This window comes from Grampus griseus (genome assembly GCF_964374135.1).
Source record: "Grampus griseus genome assembly, chromosome: 8".
Classification (NCBI taxonomy): domain Eukaryota; kingdom Metazoa; phylum Chordata; class Mammalia; order Artiodactyla; family Delphinidae; genus Grampus; species Grampus griseus.
The window spans coordinates 33,053,350-33,075,110 of NC_139002.1; the positions used below are offsets into that span (position 1 = coordinate 33,053,350).

The following is a 21,761-nucleotide window of genomic DNA, read 5'->3' on the forward strand; positions in this document are numbered from 1 at the left end:
CTCAATGGTCCTCAGGCTCCTCAAACACAGGGGCCAAAATGTTCCTTGCCCCTCTCCATACGCTCATAAACTAAGCTCAGGAGCTAAGTTATCGATCACTCTTTCTGACAGTCAGTCTCGAAGACGTGGAACCTTCCCATTCCCAGTATCAAAGCAGTTGCTCAATCCTAGTTCTAGCCATAAAATTCTCCTTACAGTTTTTCATGCTTTTGTTAATGCCCTAATTAAGGTCTTTAAAATATCTTTAAAATATCACCAGTTCCACCTTAAATGGTTCTCTTCCCTTCAACAACCTCCTTGAAAAGCCACTTGAATGATCTGATCAAGTGCATCACTGATTAGATCACCTCTTTGCTCAATGACTCTCAGAGGCTGCAGTGAATCCAGAGGTGTTATTTTTCTGTTGCTCAAGACTATCCACTAAAATCTCCCAACTGGCCTCTTTCCCAAATGTGGCTAGTCTCTCTACCACCCACTACCAGTTCTACCATTCTTCGAGGTCCAATTCAAGAGTATCCTAAGTTCCCTAGAAGGAAAGCAAAATAGGCATGGTAGGAGGTTAGTAAGGGAAATACCCTCAACTTCTGTTGTTTAGTTGTATTTAATGGTACAAAAGGATTTCAAATGACTGTTAAGAGTTAATGTTCAAATACCAAACACATATTAATTATAGGCTTGATGATCTTAAGCAAGCAGTTTCAATAATAATAATTATAACAATATTAGTTATTATTGTAGAGACCGTCTATGGAGAATTTACCATGTACTTCAAATACATCACTTTGTACACTGACAACATCTGTCAGAAACAGAATTGTGACCTTCATTTCATAGATAAAGAAAATGGATTTCCCAGAATTCAGACCAAGATGGCAGAGTAAGAGAACATGGACCTCACCTCCACCCATGAACACATCCAAAATACATCTACATGTGGAACAATTCTCACTGAAAACAAGTTGGAAACTGGCAGGAGGACTCCTGTACAACCAAGAAAGATACACATGGAATTGAGTAGGAAGGGAAGAGAAGCATTTGGGTCAGGATCTGTACCCCTGGGAGGGAACTCAGAGGAAAAGAGAGATTAGACAGGCAGAGAGCTATCCTGGGAAGAGAGCGATACAAGCCCCAGGTTGGGTGCCCCAGTCCTGAGGGCCTATGTTGGGGAGAAAAGTGCCCTTGGCTGGTTGGAGGACCAGTGGTACCAACAGGAGGGCTGTGGGAAGCCTGGATTCCTCTTGGGAAGAGCACATGCACACTGGCTTTTCCCCTGGCAGGGCGGAGAGAGGTCGATCCTAGCGGCTGCTGGGTTTCTGGCAGCTGCCTCACCACATGCACCCCAGCTCAAGCCCAGCCAATGCTCCAGCCCCACAGACTCCACATCACAGTGCAGCACTGGACCTGGGACAGCAAGGACTAGGGAGACGACTTGACTGTGGGATGCAGAGGTGACCCGGTGCCAGGGCAGAGCCTGGGTGGGGCAGTGGCAGCCATTGGTGGCACTTACTCAAGCAGTGCATCAGAAGCAACCCAGATCTCTGACGGTGGCCACTCCACACTCTGTGTGTGTGTGTGGTGGCCCCCCCCACACACAGAGAGTCTGTGCGCGTCCTGCCTGCCTTGCGGAACAGTTCTATGACACGGTAGGGGCAGCAGAGGTCAGGGCAGTGATTGGCTGTGAGGGATGAAGGTGACTTGTACCAGGGGCTGTGTCTGAGCAGAGCCATGGGCACCTGCACAGGCAGTGCATCGGACCTCTGTCTGCAGCTGACATGAGCTGAGAGCCTACATGGGCCCCACCTGCTTTAGCACTTCCCCCTCTGGGGCAAGGGTCCTGGTGCAGGGAGAGGGAAACACACACACTTAAAGAGAACAGAGCCAGTTCAGGCCATACCTTCAGGGCTTCTGCTCCAGCAACGTGGGATCAGACCCTGTCCCCGGTAGGACAGTGACAGTCGCTAAGCAGAGGCAAAGCCATGCCTCACGTCCTGTGCAGGCTCTAGTCCCTCCAGCACCAGCCACACCCCCTACCAAGGTGACAGCTGTCTGCACACCCTGAGAAAAGATGTGACTTGCATCTACATCAAATCCAGCTCTTTCACCAAAGGCATTGGGCAAACACAGTCTGTATGGGGATACTCCCACATAAGATCACCCCTTGAAGACCGCAACAGGTAACTGTTTTACCTAAACTGATAAAGGCAGACAAAGTTAAGCAAAATAAAAGGGCAGGTGAAAAGTTATGACACTGTCCACAAGTGCTGCACACTGACTGACAGAGAAGACTTAAACTTCAATATATCATTGAGTGCGCTCTAAGTTTATGCCGACAACTATTGGAAGTGGATTTGGAGTATTTGGAATGTAAAAGCATATTGCAAATGCATAGATTGATTGTTGAACATCTGAGTAAGCTTACTGTATAACAGAGTAATTAATTTACTGTCATATACTGATTTACTTCATTAATATCTTGCTGTCTTAAAGCTCTTAAAAGATTATCTCTGATTCCAGTACTTGAGTTCTTAAGATTGTTTAGAGCTTCCTAATAAAAGGGCTCCATCTAGTGGAGCAATTCAATCATTTAGCAAGACAGACAGAAGTAGCAAGGTTAAATCCCTTACACTAAGGCCTAACAGTAGTGACAGTCTCAGAGAGATCATGTTTGCTCTGACATGCACAGTGCTTAGTTTTCACCATGCCTTGATAAAAAGGAAGAAGGTGAAGATGCTACAGACAGAGGTAAGGTACATGCAAGTACGCTGGGATTTGCTATATAAATGCAAGGCATTGACCATCGTCCTAGTGAGATACCAAAGCGGCTCTACTCTGTGCAGTTAAAAACACTAACATAGGAGCACCCTCACGAAGCTTTGGAAAAAAAGAGTGTGAAGGTTACTGTTATCCCTAGTAACTAGGACAAAGCCCAATATTGTGCAGGTGCTTAAAAAATGTTTGCTGAGAAAGTTCACATACTTTTATATGGTCAAGAATATAAATGAGAACACTTGAAGGACAAACCTTGATTTTTTTTTTTTGGTCAGTACATCCAAAAAAAAAAAAAAAATCAAGGTTTGTCCTTCAAGTGTTCTCATTTATGTTCTCTTTCAACAAGCATTCACTGAATATTTCCAACCTGTACTAGTTGCTGATGGTAAAAAAAAGAAAAAGAAAAAAATCACAAATAGCAAAATACTAAGAAATTCCATTAGTTTAGACATATTCAAAATTAAAACCCAAAGTCCACTGCAGATGAGAAGAATCAATTTGGACCGAGAGAAGAGGAAGCAGGTACCTTAGAAGCAAGCACATGAAGAGCAGCAAGATATAACAATTCTTGTCCTTCTAAAAATGGAGCAGAAGGTAAAATCTGGAAACCCTGAATGAAGTACTGCACTCAAACACCAGAGCCCCCTGGGGCAATCAGCTCTACAGCACCATAGTGGCCATTAAGAATAAGCAGTCTTTAACGCATGTTCATGAAGCTTCTTCCAGAAAAAAAGTGCTATTAACTTTTACAAGTCAAAAATACACATTTGAAAAATGTCCACAAACTAACTGTTATCAAAGGAGTCTTTGGTATGCAAAGGGTTACGGCAACTTGTGTCTTTCAGAAAGCCTCTTTGTTTAGACCCCTTCCTTTGTGAAGGTTTTAGCGAACAAGGCACTGCTGTAACATTTTGACATGCTAAATGCTGTATATGGTCATGACCACTTCCCTGTGAAGACAGCAGAGGTGGATTTGACCATCCGCAGACCTGAGGGGCAGAGCTGTCAAAGATGACCTGCCATGTCAACACAAGGCAACAATGTCACCACTATTTTATGTTTTTTACTTGAAGAGTTTTGAGAACTTACCGCCCAGAAGAAACTGACTTAAGTGAACCAACGTTTTCAAACAGTTGGGCCTTTGCTGCCACACTGAAAAATAATTTTAAAATACAAGTTTCATTAAAATCCATTAGAAAATCATGCAGCTCAAAGCAAAATTCAGGGTTATCAGTTAACCCAAACAGAAAAATTAGTTAACATTTGTCCCCAAAATTTGACCTGAATTTTAATTGTTTTAAGCTTTAATGTAGAAGAAATTTTTAGATGTAGTCTCTAGCTCACCGAGTACCAGACAGTAATAAACCTATAGCTACTTCCTCTGGGGATCTTACTGCCTGCATTTTTTGTACCTGAGAAAACCCTGGGAGCAGAAAAAAAGGAACACTTTTTCATTGACTCCCGTGGAGCCACAAGGGAGGAGTCACATCAACAAGACAAAAGAAGAACTGTTTTGTGTTCTGATAGCTAAGACACAACTAATTCTAAAATTGTTTCACGTATTTTTAAAATATTTGAACACAGTTCCTATAAAGTGAAAAGAGAGAACTCTGAAAATATGACCAATAAATAAATTTGTTTCAAATCATGATGAGGGAAAGGCATCTATTTGAAAAGTGAGACTATTGGGTAGACAGTGAAAAGAACTAAAACTAAGGTACCCTAGATAATTAGAAAAATTCCTATATTTACTAGAAGAGAATATAAAATTCTTTGAATGATTTTTTAAACTAGATATTTAAAAACTATCTTATTTCTTTAAATGACAAACTTTTTTTCCCAGAGATGAGCCATTTGATAATCTGAAGGATCATTTTACACCTAATACAGAACATACGGTCTCTACATTTTAATTTCTACTTTATCCGTAAAAATCACAAAATAGAAGCTCTTCTCTTTCCCCCACAAAGGAGAGAGTTTATATTCTCCCATCTTCCTTGACATATTTGGCTTAAAATTTAATTTCTCTTAAGGGCTAGAACTATACACACCAGAACTAGAGCAGACAGAGTTACAAATATATCTGCCTATATCGTGGTAGCTGGATTTCTGAACATGAGAGATAACATATGTGAAACACACTCTGAAACAAAAGGTTCTTGTCAAAGAAAGGGATGTACTAATAAATTTAAGATGCTGTTCCTCTGGAAACAGGCTTAGTAAAATGCCTTACTGGACTTGTAATGAATAATTAAAATGTCAGGAATACCTCCATATTAAAAATGGGCATGGCATAAGAGAAATAGCACAGACTCAAGTTGGACAACCCTGGGTTACAATCCCAGCTCTGCCACTTACTGGCTGAGTGTGTGTGTACCTTAACTTTCCAGTATTAGCTCTAATTATCTCTAAAACAAGATTTATACTACCTACTGCAGAAGGACACTGTGGACCTTAAAAGAAATAACAATATGCAAGGATGCTCAGTAATAGCTCATACAGCATTTGGAAAAGCTCAGCAAAAGTCAGGAAAATAAAATGAAAGGGAGAAAAACTTTCCTCTTTGGATTCTCTTACCTGCTTTTCCAGTTTCTCATTTTCTCCTCTTTGCCCCCTTTCTGTTCTCATCTATACACCCTACCCTCTCGGCCTTTACACCTCTGGGTCATTTCTTTCAATTAGAAGCACTCCTTCTTGCCTTTCATGTTCCCTGTTCTCTCGGAGTTTAAATCAGTGAGTACTCAGGTAGGGGAGACATACGATGGAGAGGAGAGAAAACCAACCCTCACCAGACAGAAGCAGCTATATTTCTAACAAAGAGAGGGAGGGTCAAGGATATGGGCAGTCGCCACAGCTGAGTGGTGGATGTTTCGCTTTCACAGGAAGGCGTCTAGTTTCAAAACCCCAAACCACTATATTATACATCTGTTTTCATGTCTTTAAATTAAGCCATAGCTCTGCTCCTAAGGAAAGTGCCTGAAGAGTCTCCCCATGAGATTTTATATGTATATCCTAAGCGTACTAACTTTCACATCACTTGTAAAAGAGGACAGGGTCCTGCAGAAGTTGATGGCACCCACTCCACAGGTGAGCATTTGGCTGTGGGAACCCTAAGAGTACTTATGCACACACTCAGCCCCTGTATACCCCTGGGAAGCACAGTAAATAGCAAACAAAGGCTCTCTCACTTACACGGAGCCGGGTCGCTGGTAACCATTGCTGGAGGCAGCGTCTAGCCTTAACTTCCTGCACATTTTGGGAGGCAGATCTGGGTTTGGCGGGGCTTTGGGCGTCTCTTTGGAACCTATGGAAGTTAAGCTTTGAATGGATCCACTGTAGCTCTTGTTTCCTAAAGAGAAAGCCCAAGAAAACAGGCAAGGTGCTATTAGACAAAATAAGAGCCGTAACACAGTCCATGCGCATAACAAAAGGAGGCATTTTTCTCTGAGCCCAAATGAGAAGGGACAGAATGTTCGTTGAGCACAGCAGCCCATCACTCTGGGAGATCACAGTCTACCGTAATTACAAAGACATCACCTCACAGAGATGGAAAGATCCAGAAAAAATGTCACAGCATACAGGAGTTTTAAAAATCCTAGCTCAGGAACAAAGCAGGTAAGCATTGTCTGTCCCTTCACTATTAAGTTTTCCCTCCTTAACCATGCTGAACAATCCAGCAGGTGACACAGGAACAATGACATCCTGCACAGGCTCTATGCTGGCTTACCTTCCGCTGCAGAGATGGATCTGAGAGAGGAAGCTGAGGCTCTTTTCAGTCCTGAAAGCCCATAAGGCCCTTTCTTGGCCAGGTCTATGGGTGGGGACACATCCCCTGGGCTAGTGACCGAAGTGACACTCTGGCAATCTGATTCTGCATCTGTTTTGGTTGCATCTTCTCTAGAACTTGACTCAGGACTAGTTGTCCAGAGACCAAGACTTTTCTGTCCATTGGAAGGTGATGGGGATGCAATCCAAGGAATCCCTCCAGATTTCTCCCTGGGAGGGCAGGAAGCGGACTTTGTCGTGCTGTTTTGTTCAGAGGAGTGAGAGGAAAGTGACTCAATGCTCCCCATTGGTGTGCTGTCCGGGCTGCTGCTATAGGAGTCGCCTGAGCAGGGGCAGGGGTGGGAGAGAAAAGAACAGTGGCTCTCTGTTGAAACCGGCACCCCCAAACCCTTCTGTTCTCCAGCTCTCATGTGCTCCGTGGCCACCTGACCCCACTGAAGTGATAGGCCTTTATGTGCTATGGAGGACTGTTCCTCAGTTCTGGAGAAATGCTTTAACATATGCATTTGAACTTGGTGAAGGCTTTTTTCAATACTATTCAAGGGAGCTTTTATATGTGCCCTGCCCGGATGAAATAATGTTATTTCTTGAAGCATTAGTGGGCTGACTTGAATTCAGACAAAATTTGCTTCTGAAACAGGACTCACAAGTATGAGAAATAAGATTTCCTGATGATATTAAAGAAATCAATGGAAGGGGGAAATGCTGAGACATATGTCTGCCTTCTTTTACTTTTCTGATCTTAGGTGATTCTGAGTTACAATGGTATCTGAGTCCTCCTTCATTCAAAGGCACCATTAACAGTCAGCTGCAAGTTATAAGCTCCTCAAAATTTTTAAAGAAAGGATTTTTCTCCTTTTTCTGCTAAGAATGTAGCAACATAAGAAAACTGGTTATTTTAACTGGCTGTATTTTTTAATGTTTCTACAAGTATGGTATAAGAAAAAAATCAGAGAAGCTGTAATAAAGTATTCAAATAGTAGATCTAAATTAAAAATTTAACACTGATTGTGGGGAAAACTGGGAGTGTGGGGAGAGGGTTGGGAGTCGAAAATAAAATGAAAATGGCCACAGTTTAGCACATGCTTTGGGCTCAAGCTGCCACCCACCTTATGGTGGGGCTTGGCTCAGAATAGTAAGTTAGCAATAATGTGTGGTGTAGATTCTCTTTTTATTTCTTTTCTCTCTGTTTCAGACCCTTTGATACCCAAGAGATAATGCTTTAAGAACATAATGTGAAAGGAAGAAAGAAAATGACTGCCTCAGCCAGGCTTTCTCTTGCTTTCTTCTCTATGACTTTGACAACAGGACAAAACCTGCTACGAAGTAGCACCCGATGTACTTAATCACCGTTACAGAGAAAAAGGGCATTGCACAAACTATTTTTTCCCTTTGTATCAGGAATGAATTTGCTTGTCCAAGGTACCTTCCAACTATACTGACAGAGACTACGTAATGTGGTGGGTGGTGGGGGCAGGTGTTGAGACGACAGCACCAGTAAGAATATCTTCTATTTCTACCTAAGTACTAATAAGGTGTGATAAAGCCGAATTAATGAAGAAGGCATCTCCTTGAGGCCAGTACACTTACTATCGGGTTCTGCCAAGCATGGGGTATACCTCCCTCTGGGCTTCCGGGAGCCTGTGGAGAGGCAAATTGCACGTGTCCTTCGGGATCCAGATCGAGACTGAGGCTGAGGAAGAGGGATGCTTGGGTCTGGGGCAGTATGAAAAATCTACGTAGAAGAAAAATGGACTGAGGTCAATAAAAAGGTGAAATTGACATTTTCGTCATAAAATTGGCTTTGAGAGCTATTAAATAATCTTAGAACTATACGTTAGTTCATCAATTGCATGGCAAGAGATGCTTGATACAAAAAATAAATATCCTAGAGCATTTATAACTTTTCCATTTACACTGAGTAATGCTTCCTCTGGGTTTTCTTTTTTATTCTTCCCCATTCCCCAACAGTGAAATTCAGATTTTCCAATAATTTTAAGAAATGTGTCAAATACTAACAAATGTCTATGTCAAGACACACTGATTCTTTTTACTATGATATTCTCTTTCACTTTCATGCTGAACATAACCTGAGGGGAAGAGGCTCGTTTTGTACCATTCCCCAGCTGAGCAGCCCCTTGCTTCTCAGGAGAAGGTGCTGGCATGCTGTTGGCCCCGAACTGTCAAGAATATGACAAGCTGCAGGCAGAGGTCTGAGCACAGCTATAGGATGCAGCCGTGCACTCTTGGGTTTTAAGAGCGCTTACAGTCTTAGCTAGGTACCAAGGATATCCTTCTACAGGCACTAGAAAGGAACTGGGGAAGGAGAGAGGCGCTGCCATCCTCTCACAAGGACTAGATCAGACATAAATGGATCACAATGTTTAGACCTTCAATGGCTGAGTTTGCTTAATAATCCAATCAGCTTGGCTCTCCCAATTTTTCATTTTTATAGTTATTCTAAGATCTCACTCTTTTCGAGAAAGCCTCCTTAGGGATTGGATATAGAGAGGGTTTCAAGACTGTTCCCTGATTATTTTCTTTTGTTTTATCTAGAATATTAGCTCTGCTGTATAAGGAGAGTCTAATTCCAAAAAGCTTAAAAAAGTTAAAATAGACTTAACCGCAAAATGATTCTATTTTCTGAGTATGAGTAAAAAACTAATTATATAAATACTAAAGAAGAAAATCTTGACAAGTACATAATGTCAAAAGAAAGGAAATCATTTACTTAGAGGATTTTGAGAAGCACTTAAAAACTGAACAAGAAAAAAGAAAATCAAAGTCCTCATGAAGAAGTAATTTACACAAAATTTACAAGACTGATACCAAATAGGAATCTGAGATCACAATGTGAGGATCATAGATGATACAAATGCAAAATTTCTTCTTAGAAGCCAGATAAAATTTTATACTTCTACATGAAAATTCAGTATACCTTTTCATAGTGCTCTATCAGAATTTCAACCACAATATTCTGAAATTTAATATTCATCATGGCAGCCACAGTTTCTTCCTGTGCTCTCATTAGAGTCGGACCAAATATGACACCAAGGTTTGAGACAGTCATGAGATTTTGCTGGCTATGTAGTGACACTCTGCAAATAAGAGGAACAAAATATTTTAAGTTATATGTTTAATAATTATTAAATGTTCTCATCCACTAAACTTATGGCATAAAATATAAACATGCCATTACAGGCTAACTTTCCCAAATAGTCAGGTTCAGCTACTCCCAACTGGCATTAGTGGGTATAGTCTAAAAAGATGTAAAAAGTTAACACTGGCCAAAGTAAAACATAATTACAAAGGTTAATCTATCGAAGGAAAAAACCTTAATTTCCTAAATTGAGTTCAATCACCCTAGAGAGATTATCAGCTGTTTGGTATTTCCTACAGTACTATACTTCTTTTAGAACAGATGGTTAAGAGTAGACTGTTTGTCAGTCATAATGGCCATCATTAAAAAGCCTGCAGATAACAAATGCTGGAGACGGTGTGGAGAAAAGGGAACCCTCCTACACTGTGGGTGGGAGTGTAAGTTGGTATAGCCACTGTGGAAAACAGTATGGAGGTTCCTCAGAAAACTACAAGTAGAATTACCATATGATCCAGCAATCCCATTCCTGGGCATGTAACCAGACAAAACTATAATTCAAAAAGATACATGCACCCCTATGTTCATAGCAGCATTATTCACAACAGCCAAGAAATGGAAACAACCTAAATGTCCACTGACGGATAAATGGATAAAGATGTGGTACATACATACAATGGAATACTACTCAGCCATAAAGACGAATGAAACAATGCCATTTGAAGCAACATGGATGCAACTAGAAATTACAATACTAAGTGAAGCAAGTCAGAAAGAGAAAGAAAAATACCATATGATATCACTTATATGTGGAATCTAAAATATGACACAAGTGAACCTATCTATGAAGCAGAAACAGAATCATGGACATAGAGAACAGACTGGTGGTTGCCAAGGGGGAGGGGGTTGGGGGAGGGACAGAGTGGGAGGTTGGGGTTAGCAGATGTAAGCTTTTATATAGAGAATGGATAAACAACAGGCCTTACTGTATAGCACAGAGAACTATAGTCAACATCCTGTGATAAACCATAATGGAAAAGAATATATATATAAAAAGAATGTGTGTGTGTGTGTGTGTGTGTATATATATATATATATAAAACTGAATAACTGTGTTGTACAGCAGTAATTAACACAACATTGTAAATTAACTATACTACTTCAATAAAAAAATTTTTTTAAAAAGTAGAGAAAAGGAGTAGACTGGTTATAATTATATTCGGATTCACTAAACATATATTGAGAACCTACTGCCAGGCATTTTCATAGATAATATTGCACTTAATCCTCCCAGGAAGCCAGTTATTTTCTATTGTACAGATTTTTCAAAAAGAAGCTCCTCAAGTAAAAATGATGTACCTGAGGTCACAGCAAATTAGGAACAGAGATTTTGTTTCAAATTGGGTCTCCTGACTTCAAGTCAAGAGTACCCCTGAGCTCCCCACATAAGATGACTGGTTATGGCATGTTTCCATCCTACTTCCCTTCTATCCATCCACCATCCACCACCCATCCAAAACTTCCCTAAGTGCCTCCCTAGCGCTGAGCACTGGGCTAGGCAAACAGTAAGACAAGGAGATATGGTAGCAACAGTGCTGGCCTGAAAATGAAAATAAAATGAAAGGGCTCTGATACTACTGACCTTAGAAAAGTAATCCCAGTAAACTCTCAAAAATGACTTTGACTAGTTAACTGATTTAATTTGGAAATTGGATGCATTAATAGGAAATCTCATTTATTTAACCAGTCTCCTAGGTTAACCACTGCCTTTTCTATCTTACTCCCAGCCAGGTTGTTAGAATATAAAGTTCTAGGAAGGAACATAAGATAATGTTTATATCTGATTGAGTATGCACACTAACTTCATTCTAGAAACAAAAGTAAAATTTTATGAGGAATCTAGGATTCTGGATTATCCATGTGACTTTTGGCATAGGACAGGAAGAGCTGACTGTCCCACTGACTGAATTTTCCCCTTGTACCCAAGACAGCACTAGCTCAGAAGGTTCTTGGTTAGTATAAGAATTTCATTCCAAGTTTCCTTTTTATACAACCAAATATTATATTAATTGCTTAATATGTATTAGAGAGTCTACTAAGTCATCTGTAAAGGCAGTGAGCCTGTCTGTATTTAAAGCTTGGGTCCTTTCAACTTGGAAGCTGGGTGCAATCAGTCCATTATTTAATACCTCTCTCTAGGCTTCAGTTCCCTCATCTACAAAGTATAAGAAGGACAATCCTTAGAGCAGTTTGAGAGAATTAAATAAAATGAGTTAAACTGAATAAAATACGGTCTTAAATAATAGTCTTCCCTGTAATTAAACTGACTCTAGGTACCCTTGATGTACTCTAAAATGTAAGAGTTCCTGGTAATATAAGTAACCTAGAATATGACTGAATTAAGCTCACTGGGAATAAATTTAGAAATCATAAAAAACTGGTCTGTTTTGAAAAGGAGAGTTAATGACTATGGTGTTCAGAAGATAAAATATTTTGATCACCTATTTTCTCTTCATTGAATTTCCCTTCTGCTGAGCTAGTCAGTCAGTACAGACCCTTATCATTCCACATTTCAGCCAGTTCTGGAACTCATTCCCTCAACTTGTGTACAAAGCAGATTCCACAGATGTCCTTGTTTTAAAGACAAAGTATTTTCAGAAGTACATCAATGATTTATACCATGTCTCAGAGCTAATTAATGGAGATTTGGAATCAGTCATTGGTTCTTTAGGCCAGTGACCAATCCAGGTCACTGATCTTAAATTCTCTTTTCTTAAGTCAATAAGGTGGCCAGGGACCAAGAGTGTTATTAGTTTACTTAAGTAAGTCATTGGTGATGTGGGCACACATTCTACTGCTGCTGCTCAGACAGTGGAGACTGACCTTTTACAGATTCAAGAAAGAGCCAGGAATGGTGGTGAAGGTTGGGCAGAAGAATTTTAAGTACTCTTCAGTGGCTAGACACTCTCTCTCTGCTATTTCCTGTATCACATTCATAATTAAAGGTGAAACTTGTGTTCATCTAACATTCTGAATAATTAAGCAAAACCATTTTATGTGACACTCATGAAACTTTAAAGGTACATTTTAAAAGGCTTTGCTAAAAAATTAGCTTGAATACAGCAAGAGAATGCCCACTAAATACAGTATGGATAAGTTTCATGAAGAGGTCACAGAACTCAAAAAGCATAATTCAAGACTATGTAATTCTGACCAAGGATAGTGAATCCCTATTCATTAGCTAAAAGAGGTGCTGATATGGGCAACAGTTAAAAATGAACTTGAAATGAAGTCATTCCTAGTGGATTTCCTTCTTATTTCAAGGAGGGTAAATTCATATTATCTCAAAGTCTGCAAGTTAAGATGAGGCTGATTAATGTACATCACTGTTTCAAATGTGCATGGCTCAAATTAGGATACATTGGGTTACTACTTGTAGCCAACAAGGAAGGATTAATCATTTGATTATGAATCGTGGTACTCATTAAGACAAAAAATGTTCCTATTTGTAAATGGGGCTATAAGGGAATTTTTAAGTACGTTTAAAACCTGAATTTGGACTTCTGTTTCCAGCAGCATGGCTAACAAACTTCTTGATTAAATGTGTGTGTGTGTGTGTGTGTGAGAATCAAGATAGATCTGTGATGGCTAAAGTTACGTGTCAAATTTTCTAGGCTGCAGTACCCTGATATTTGGTGAAACATAATTCTAGATATTTCTGTGAAAGTACTTTTAGATGACATTAACCTTAAAATCAGTAGGCTCTGAGTAAAGTAGACAACTGTCCATAACATGGGTGGGCCTCATCCAACATCAGTTCAAGGTCTTAAGAGAAAAAGACTGAGGTCCCTGAGGAAGAAGGAATTGTGCCTCAGGCTGCCTTGGATTCAAGCTGCGACATCAACTCTTCTCTGGGTCTCCAGCCTGCCTTGAAATCAGTCTCTGCAATTGTTTAGCCAATTCCTTGCAATCAATCAATCTCTCTCTTATACATATGTGTGTGTATGTATGTATATATATATACATATATGCATATATGTGTGTATGTATATACATACACACACACAATATCCTATCGGTTCTGTTTCTCTGGAGAAACTTTACTAATACAATATCTATCTATCAAGATTTTTAAATACATAGATGAACTAACAGCGGAGTTAGAAAGATCTTCAGAGACCAACAGATACTATGAATCTGGAGAAGGAAGCTAACATTCAAGTGGCAGTTTGACCTGGTACAACCTGGTGACCCTAGTAGAATAGAGAACTGGTCTTCAAACTTTGGGCTTACAATGTATCTAAAAGAACTGGGAAGGAGGTATATACCCCTTCATATATTTTTAAGTTGACATGAAAATTTTCCATCATTAGTATAACGGTTGCAAGGGCATAATTATTTGCATGTCGTAAACATACACGGGTACACACACACGCGTATAGATGTATCTTAAAAACAAACTGCCACATTATTTTTTAAGCACATTCAATGGACTCTGATTATAATAGCAAGGTTATAGCTCCATCACACTCTTTAAAAAGACATGAACATGCTTAAGTTTAACAGCTGAACAAGTAATTAAGTGAACAACATAAGTCAGAGAATTACTTGACCAGGTGCTTTATTAAGATGTCCAGCATCTCTCTGTTTTTCTCTGGTAATTTGTGCACTAATGCATGTACAGCCTCCACCCGGTAGTTTTGGTCATCAGACTCTGTAACATAAAAAAGGTTGCAAAGGTTCAAATTTTAATTGTATTAAAATGCATATATAAACATTAGTAATTAAAGTATCATAACCACTTCCATCCATTGTGCCTTATAAGCACTGCTTCACATGGTATTATCACTATCATTTCCTAAGGCTTAGAGACGTTGAGTAATTTGTCCATGGTCTGCAATCAGTAAGTAGAGAAGTCAAACCCAGTTCTATCTAATCTAGACATGTGCTCTTAGCCCCTGAGCTGCATACTTCCATACAACCATAATTCATCTCCTCCTTGGGTTTTGCTACACAAGGATAGAATAAAACCTTTAGCAACGTGAGTGATCACAGCAGTTGTTGCAAGTGGCCTAATGTGCCAGGCACTACAATACACTCTAACGCACTGAAACCTCCAAGTGACTCCATCAAACCAGAGGAAGCAGGTATTCCTTTCCAAATTTTATAGATCCAAAGATGGCAGGGAGTTATTTTTGTGAGGTGTCAGGATTATTGCACAAACAAAGGCCTGGTAGATTTTTAAGCCCACACTGACAACGGTAAATCTGAAAAGCAAAAAATCATCTAAAGCAAGTCTAGTCTACAAGGCAATAGCCAAGATGTTGACAAGTCTTCTAGAGAAACTTCTAATGCTTCAGAACAAGGAATCTATTTAATAGTCTCTTACTACAATAAACAGATTCTGGGTTGACTGCTCACCCTGCCAAGCCCTTTCTTCAGAAAGTGCCCAACACATAGGGTTTACATTATGGGACCTTCATCTCTTCTGGGCACAGCTATTTGTACATGAGGTAAGGAAAGAGCCTGACTTTGGTTGGGCCAAACATGAAGTTTCTCCCAAGCGTTGGAATGGAGACACAAAAACTGATCTGCCTGCTGGATACGTGAAAAGGCACATCATGTAAAACCAGGTAGAAAGCCAAGAAAAATCTGTCTGGAAGCGAAGATAAGAATGAGGCAGATATGCAGCAAAGAACAAAAATGAGAGACCCTCCAAAAAGAGTTGGGAGGATGGGCAGAGAAACATCTATTTCCTACTCTGAGGTTCCTGGTTGCAGGCCATGGAAGGCAGGACCCATTCTCTGCCAAGGAATTCTGAGGGACTCCCCTTAGTCTCTGAATAGCTCCCCCTTTTTCCTGAGCTGGATTTCTCTTGCTTGAACCCAAATAATACCTAATTTTATGATCCTTGACCCAGACAAAAGATAAATTCTTATACATAAGACACATTTTAATTATCATGGTAGTGAATAATATGATCATTATTTGTCACAGAAGTGAAGAAAAAAAATCTTGTGACCAAATGTTTGTATCAGAACAACCAGCTCATTGAGCCATTCTAGCTAAGTGGATCAAACACCGTTTTCTATAAAACTAAATTTTTGTAAGAAAGTGTTCTAGGTTAAGGGTCAAAAAAGCTGGCTTGTAGTCCTGATATTGCTATGAATTTACCAGTGTCCTTGGACAAAGTCATCTGCCCCCTCTGGGTCCTGATTTCCTAGTTAATAAAATGAGGTTAATAAAATGAGGTTGGATTATATATTTTCTAAGGTCTTGTTCTTCTTACAAAGACAGATTTCTATAAAGAGGATGTCAAGTGCAGAGCTTTCAGGAGAAAGCTAAGTAGTATAGATGTTTGTGAGATCATGTGGTCAGTCATGTATGCTGGACTGAAAACCAAGATCATTCAGCTTTACCTGACACTTTTGTCAGAAGACAATACTTCCTGTGACATTACAATATGTGGTAAACTAATGCAGCTGATTTCTTTCTTAGACTGTGGAAAATACTCTTGTTACAGTCATACCTCATACATCCTAACAATGAAATGCCAACTCCTAAGTGTTACAACTTGTTGTGATGGGCTCAGATGGCGACCTGGCACTTTGAGCCCAACGTTTTACAAGTACACACTTCTAACTTCTCAGGTTACAAGATTGTCACTGGCCCCTTCCCCCCCCCCCCAATTTTGAATTAAGCCTATCTATTCATATCACATTATGGCAGTCACAGATCTAAAGAAACAACATAAATATCTGATCATCATCAAGAAATATAAAAAGAGAGAAAAGGTGCTTGCTGCCTGCCAAAAATACCTGACTCTTTCTCCAGATTTAGGAGCACAGCATGTGAGTATGTGTATAGTGAAAGCACTGGCATAACTGATTGTACAGATTTGTGGTCTTGTTTATTTAACCATGAAATTGCTCTTGTAAGAAACTGACATTCACCAATCAAGTAAAATGTAATTCGAATAATTTCTCACAGCTCTTTCTAATGACATCATACTCGCCACCCCAATAAGGTCTTATTAAGTAACAAAGTATTTTAGTTCACTCTGTGATTTCTTATAACCATATTGTAAACTATTAAATATGAGAATGACAGTTTCTTAAGCAATAGACAGGAAAATGTTAACTAGCAGGTTTAAACTTACACCTCTAATACAGCATAAAACCACATCATTTTTAATGCATCCAGTGGAAATGTACTTACTAACAGCAACAATAAAATCTTTGTGTAATTTGTAAGTCATCAGTGGTTCTGCCAGGCACCTACAATAGAGAATGAAGCAAACTTTAGAATGGCAGTATCTTCTGATTTCCCCTGACCTTTCAGTGCTTCTTTAAGAATTGGGTAATTAGGCGTTTGATAAAGTCCTAGCAGGGAGTCTACAGGTAGTTCTAAAATGCAGACCTCAAAGATACCAATGCCCCTGAGCACTTCTTGCCACCACTGTATTAAAATGGGAGGCTGGGAGACAATTTTTTTTTTTTTTTTAACTTTGTGAGAACTATTGGACCATAGGAGCAAAATCCCTCTCAGATATGGGGGCAATAGTTAAATTTTTTTTTTTTTCAAATTCAACTTGTGGTGTCTTAAAAAAATACATGAAAACCCGAATTCAAATCTAACATGAAACAGAAATTATTATTTAGTATTCATTAATTATTGCAGCCTTTTAAGTGTATTGTTTGAACAAGCACATATAAGTTCCAGAACACTAAACATAACGATTACCACCCTGTGCTATTCCACCTTAAGTGAAGGAACTGTGTTAAGGAGTGAAGCTAAGAAACAGGGGCTCCCTGGGATCCGTGGTGACTGCCCAAGAGCGTGACTGAGAAACCACAGCACAGTGGCAAGAGTTAAGCCTCCCTCACCTGAGGTAGTTTTTCAGCCCACTTGTTATTGTCTTATTATCCCACAGTTCAATATCAATGTCCATATCAGGAGGGGATTTGGGAGCTGAAAAGAATTAAAATAAGATGTTTAAACTGTGCAATTCAAAACATCACTCACACCATTAAGAAAATGGATACTAACATAAGTAGGTCACAGAGAGAGGCATGTATTTCTTAGAATGCCAATGGAGTTAACCTTAGGATTGTTGTTTGCATGAGTTGGTGCAAAGCTCACTCTGACACTGAACCTCAAAGATTTCTAATGGAATATAGTTTTTCAAATCAGATGTTTGCTAATTGCTAACATCACAGCACACTTACTATGTATTAGGCTTACAAATAAGGAGGTGAAGGCACAGAGAAGTTAAGCAAATTACCCAAGGTCACAAAGCTTTTAACTGGCCCAGTTAAGATTCCAAGTCAGGCAATCTGAATCCCAGCATCCATAAATCCTATTGTTCCTCTAGCTAATCAAAGGATACTTGAGGAAAAGTCCAATATTATAAAAAGGGCCCCTTCTCAAATTCTGATTGTTCATCTATTACAATGGACTTTAAAAGCTGAATACAAATATTAATTTTAAATGACTTGAAAATACTCAAAGATAAGCAATAATCTAGATCTCAAAGAAACCTATGGTTTGAATTTTCTTTAAGAATGCAAAAATTAAGTAAGTAACTGGCTTCATCCAAAACTTACAAAATGTGGTATTCATGAGTTTCTGAACTTTGGAGTTCACTCCTCCTATTCGGTAAAGACCTAAAATTGTGATGCCTAATGAGAAGGAAAAATCACAAGAAAATGGCTTAAGACACAACTTCTGAAGTACAAAATGTTAAAAACTCAGATATATGCCTACACAAAATCTGAAAGCTATGTATCCAATTTTACAGTCTAACTTTAGCAAACCTACCCTAGAAACATCCATCAGACATATATTTCTTAGAGCAGACATTGAACAGTGATTTGAAAGTCTAAAGAGCTTCAAAATAGCGAAGTACACCTGCTTATTCACCACTACTTGAATATAAAAAAGCATCCAAGATGGAAAGGGATGATCAGTATTTCTCATACTCTGTTTCCTCAGTCACAGAGTCCTGCATGTTGAACAGTTTGATGGAATTGATAGCTTCACTTTAAAGGTGAGGAAACAGATTCAGAGATTTTAGGGAACCTACTTAACTTCGCAAAACTTCTAAGTGGCAGCACCAAAATTTGAATCTAAGTTTAAAGAACTCCAAAGCCCAATAGGTTTTGCTTTAGACAAGTTTTCCAGGAAGTAAAAGGCAACTGGAGAGGACTTCAGGACCGAGGTCATAACTAGAATGAGGAAAGGTACTGAAATTGTGACAATGACTAAAATCACTCTGAGATATAATGTAGGGAAAGAGGAGAGCTGAATTCAAGCTCCTTAGGAATCTTACCTTCCTAAAGCTTAAAAAAAAAAAAAAAAAAACAGAGTCCATCAATAAGAAGTAAAATGAGGCTATATTATGAAAATTCATTAAAAATCAAGTACGTCTGTAGTATGATTTTGGTAAACTGAGTTCAAAGTATAGTTACTTATGTGTTTGTATAACTTATAATTCATATATTACTTAAAATAAATCTCCTGTTAATAACTAAGTATATCCTCATTCTGAGCAGTTTCTATGTAAGAAGGGACCACACAACAGTAACAGTGTACCCATCAGGCAACACCGACCTCTCGTTTCCACAGCTTGAATGCATTTTCTCACAAAGTTGAATCCTGCTTCATTTAAGTACACTGAAAGTAAAAGAAAATCATATTAAGTATTTATGTTGAACTTGCATTCCTGCTTCAGTTGGCTCTGTAGTTTCATGGCTTGATGGCACAGGGGTTGTTACTGAATTTGTCAAATATTTTGGTTAGCATATTAATTTTTATTTGGGGGTAGAACTGAAGGAGGGAGGTTCACATTCACCAACGTTTTTATATCAACTTGCTTCATTAGAAACATAGATCTAATAATAATTATATTATTAGATATAATTAATAATTATATTACATAGCTATTCACATATTTTTTTCCCATGAGATTCTCAAAACAACATTATGAGGTAGAGAGAAAGCTTTGCAATCTTAAGATGGTTCACCAAGTTGCTGAAAACTGCTTTTCTTTGTTCTAAGATCTAGAGCCACATTTTAACTCAGGTCTCCTGAATTCAAGTTCAATGTTCTATTATATTGCATTTTGAATCATATTCAAAATAATTCAAAATATGCTTAGTGAGTCCGCTAAAAATCCCCCAAAGATCCTCTATTATGAAACAGCAATTTATTTTCATTGCTTTTTGACAGATTTTCTTTAGATTTTTCAAATTTTCTTAAGGTTTGGGGGCCAGATCAAGTTAGGTTACTTGTTTAAAAAGAATGGATTTAAAAATACCAAATAACACTCAGAGGAAAAATTTAAAAATTTTTTGATACTATAATAAAATTTTTCATCAGATGTAGTATACATATTGTATTTCTTAATATTCCCAAATCATAATATATGAAGACAATTCAAACCAATAAAAAATTAAAACTGGTTTCCATTTAAAGATGGTGGATTAAATACATCCATGTAACTACACAGATTCACAGACAGAAAAATATATATCAAAAAATTATGCTAAAAAAATAGGTGCCAGGAAAGACAAAAAACTTTGAAGAAATCCTAGACCACGAAAATCACTGAAACTGAATTGACTGAAAAGTTTGAGAAATCTGAGATTAGAAATGAGAAATCAAAAAACTAGAAGTACTACAATGCGATATCATCCCATACCTGTCAGAATGGCCATCATCAAAAAAACAAAAGAACAAAAACACAAGTAACAACTGTTGCCAAGGATGTAAAGAAAACAGAATCCTTGTATACTGTTGGTAGGAATGTAAACTAGTGCAGCCACTGTGGAGAACAGTATGGAGGTTTCTCAAAAAACTAAAAATAGAACTAGCATATGACTCAGCAATTCCACTCCTGGGTATATATCCAAAAAAACCCAAAATATTAATTCAAAAAGATACATGTACCCCAATGTTCACGGCAGCATTATTTACAATCGCCAAGATATGGAAACAACCTAAGTGTCCATCAGCAGATGAATGGATAAAGAAGATGTGGTATATATACACACAATGGAATACTACTCAGACATAAAAAAGAATAGCAGCAATTGGGTATTATGCTAAATGAAACAAGTAAGACAGAGAAAGACAAATACTGTATGATATCACTTATATGTGGAATCTAAAACATACAACAAACTAGTGAATATAACAAGAAAGAAGCAGACTCACAGATATAGAGAACAAACTAGTGGTTACCAGTGGTTATCTGTGGAATCTAAAAAATACAACAAACTAGTAAATATAACAAAAACAGCAGATACAGATATAGAGAACAAACTAGTTGCTACTAGTGGGGGAGGAGCGGGAGGTACAAACTATTGGATGTAAGATAGGCTCAAGGGTGTATTGTACAAAATGGGGAATATAGCCAACATTTTGTAATAATTTTGTAAATGGAAAGTAACCTTTAAAAATTGTATAAAAATTTTTTTAAAATTAAAAAAATCTAGAGGTACTGACTTGGTAGAATATTTATTATACGTTGTTAGGCAAAAAAAAAAGTAATCTACAGGACAATACAACCCAATTTCTTAAAACATAAAATTTGAGGGTATGAATGTTTCTATTTTCCTAGGAAAAAGCTCTAGAAAGATCATGCAAATTGCAAGTAAGAAAGAAAAGGACAGAAGGTAGAAATTGTCATTTTTATTCATTGGATTTTGTAACTATTTAATATATCTTTTAAATTAGTTTTTAAAAATAAAAAATAGATTTAAACATGTAAAAATGCCAAAACTAAAATATATATTGCTACCAATACAAACTGGCTTATTTATTTGTGTGTCCCCAGTGCCCTAGATGTCAAGGGAACAGAACTCAGTGAATGCTTTGGGTGAACTCAACATATAAGAATGAATGGCCATTAATCAAGCATCTTTCTAGAGCTGACTACCTACATGAGAGGGGAGCTTCTTTGGGCATCAAGAAGGGGTTGCTTACTTCCAATAACCCAAAATGCCAAGCACAGCATTATAGTATCAATATATTCAGATAATTTAAAATATTTATTGAACATAGGATAAAAACAGGTAGAATGGAGAAGGAATCAATTATTAATTTT

At 38.3% G+C, this 21,761-nt stretch overlaps 1 protein-coding gene across 1 annotated transcript in view; it reads right to left on the reverse strand.

The window, feature by feature from the left end:
* Positions 1 to 21,761, reverse strand: part of ARHGAP42 (Rho GTPase activating protein 42) — a gene marked incomplete at its 5' end in the record, with an annotated part of 286,720 nt that overhangs the window by 11,749 nt on the left and 253,210 nt on the right. The window contains 10 exons of the mRNA XM_082661159.1: positions 3,859 to 3,921; positions 5,962 to 6,118; positions 6,497 to 6,877; positions 8,146 to 8,290; positions 9,494 to 9,653; positions 14,261 to 14,366; positions 16,871 to 16,929; positions 17,539 to 17,623; positions 18,259 to 18,333; positions 19,265 to 19,327. Of these exons, the coding sequence (XP_082517285.1) occupies positions 3,859 to 3,921; positions 5,962 to 6,118; positions 6,497 to 6,877; positions 8,146 to 8,290; positions 9,494 to 9,653; positions 14,261 to 14,366; positions 16,871 to 16,929; positions 17,539 to 17,623; positions 18,259 to 18,333; positions 19,265 to 19,327 (1,294 nt within the window). The remainder of the gene's footprint in view (positions 1 to 3,858; positions 3,922 to 5,961; positions 6,119 to 6,496; positions 6,878 to 8,145; positions 8,291 to 9,493; positions 9,654 to 14,260; positions 14,367 to 16,870; positions 16,930 to 17,538; positions 17,624 to 18,258; positions 18,334 to 19,264; positions 19,328 to 21,761) is intronic.